Source organism: Microtus ochrogaster, unplaced genomic scaffold (genome assembly GCF_000317375.1).
Source record: "Microtus ochrogaster isolate Prairie Vole_2 unplaced genomic scaffold, MicOch1.0 UNK14, whole genome shotgun sequence".
Classification (NCBI taxonomy): domain Eukaryota; kingdom Metazoa; phylum Chordata; class Mammalia; order Rodentia; family Cricetidae; genus Microtus; species Microtus ochrogaster.
Window position 1 is genome coordinate 3,135,433 of NW_004949112.1, and position 2,108 is coordinate 3,137,540.

General features: G+C 53.9%; 1 protein-coding gene across 1 annotated transcript in view; it reads right to left on the reverse strand.

The window, feature by feature from the left end:
* The window catches only part of Klk15 (kallikrein related peptidase 15), a 7,284-nt gene extending 5,736 nt beyond the window's left edge, over positions 1–1,548 (reverse strand). The window contains exon 1 of the mRNA XM_026789164.1: positions 1,509–1,548. Within this exon, the coding sequence (XP_026644965.1) occupies positions 1,509–1,548 (40 nt within the window). The remainder of the gene's footprint in view (positions 1–1,508) is intronic.
* Between the last annotated feature and the right edge of the window lie 560 nt (positions 1,549–2,108).

Genomic DNA, 2,108 nt, shown 5'->3' on the forward strand with positions numbered 1-2,108 from the left:
AGAGAGAGAGAGAGAGAGAGACAGAAACAGAGAGACAGAGAGAGAGAGAGAGAGAGAGACAGAGAGAGACAGAGAGAGAGAAGGGCACCACATATAATGACATAATTGAGACATTTGAGGCTACAGTTCCTTATACTGAGCCACGTGGCCGCCCCACTCCTGCAAGGTCAAGACACCCAACTCTCGCCTGTGTTACAACCAAGTCAAATGTCCACATTTCACCCTCTGTCCTCCAAGGTCAGGAACAGGGCCAAAGGGCCTGGGGAATTGTGGGAATGCGGATGTGGCGGAAGAGGGGCTTAGCAGAGGAAGGGTGAGGTCGCCTTGTGGAGGACAGCACTGGCTGAGCAGCTGGGCATCGGGCTGCACCAGGCCAGTCCCAGCTGGAGGAAGGCAGAGGCCCCTGCAGGGTGCAGCAGACAGCAGGGGCAGAGCACAGGGAGAGCCCAAGGGGAGACTTGCCCGCCATGGGCAGGGCTCAGAGCCCTGGGCAGAGGTCATGTGGGGAGCAGGAGCATTGTTAACCCCCTCCAATTTCTCCAGGGCAGGAAGCATCAGGTTACACAGAAAATTTCCACAAGATGTGGCAGAGGTTGGTCTGGGGTTGGCCTGTCACCCAGGGTGACCTTGGTTTGGTGGCCACCCCTGCTTCCAAGCTGTTCTCTGGTAAGTGAAGGCAATAGTGGTTCTTTCCTTCTCTGTGTGGGTCTCAAACTCAGCTGTTCAGACTTGACAGCATTTCCATCTGTGCCATCTCACCAGACCCCAGCTTATTTGGGGGACAGATTTTCTCACTGAAGTGGAACTTAATTGGGGGGACTGGATGGTAGCCAGCCCATGGATCCCCATCTCCCTTCCCAGCTCGGGAATTTTATAGGCATACGGCTGGTTTTTCATGTGGGTACTGGGGATCTGAACTCAGATCCTCCTGATTCCACAGAAAGTACTTTATCCACGGGGCCATTTCTGCAAGCCCTCTGCCTCACAGGGTTATTATGTGTAAATGCTCTGTGCCCCGCCTGGACTGTCCAAATTGTTCTGTCATGCTCACACCTCATGGAACCTCACACTGAGTTTTTATAGAGGACAGTTGCCTCCATCCTATGGGTGAGAAACCAGGGTTGCAGAGTTGGGGAACTAGCAGCCACAGGATTCAGATCTAGATCCTGTGTTCTTGGTGTCTCAACCAGCTTGATTGCCTGTCCTGCGTGATGTAGTTAGGACTTCACGGTGACTGTCACAGGGAGAAAGCACTCGAGCCCCAGAGAGGTAAGACAGTTTCCCCAAGGCTACACAGCAATGAGGAATGGCCTTGGAACTCAGGTTCAAGGATTCAGGTGGCTCAGCACCTCCAGACCTTCTGATGACTCATTCGGGGACATTTGGCAGGTGACTCAGGTGGGGTGTCTCTGGGTGAAGCATGGACTAGCAGGTCCTAGGTTGCAGAAACTCTGGGGAAGGGGGCACCCCCATTTCATCAGACCAGCACCAACTTCGGTGTCCCTCACCTGCAGACACGAGCAAGATGAAAGCAAGGAGAAACCACATTGTGGAGGAGGGTCCTGGGCTTGGAGACCTGGTGGCAGGGAGGACGGCAAAAACTGGGGTAAGGCTGGATCCATCTGTCCCCATCACTATGCCTGTAGAGGGAAATGCATCCCTGTGTGTGACACACTTTTCTCTGTCTTTTGTGATAGTGTCTTCCTATATATCCTAGGCTGGCCTCAAACTCATGGTCCTCCAGCCTCAGCCTCCCGACTGTCAAGATGACAGATATATGGCACTATGCTAACCTAAGAAACTACTTTACTTCCCTGCGCCCCATCTCCCGCAGTGTCCACCCATGCTCTTCCCTGCCTCCTGTCTCCCGCGGCGTCCACCCGTGCTCCTTCCTGATACCTATCTCGGTGGGGTCCTCTGTTCCTTTCAGCATTGAAGACCACAGCATTATCCAATAACCCCTGACTCTCTCTCATCCCCATGGCTCCATGGCTCGGGAGCAGGACTCACTCTGGGGTCCCCTTAACTCTAGTACGCCTGTAGTCTGTCCCATACCCTGTACACAAAGCTGTAGGGAGCTAAGCTCCCTTCCTCCTTCCCTCCACTCT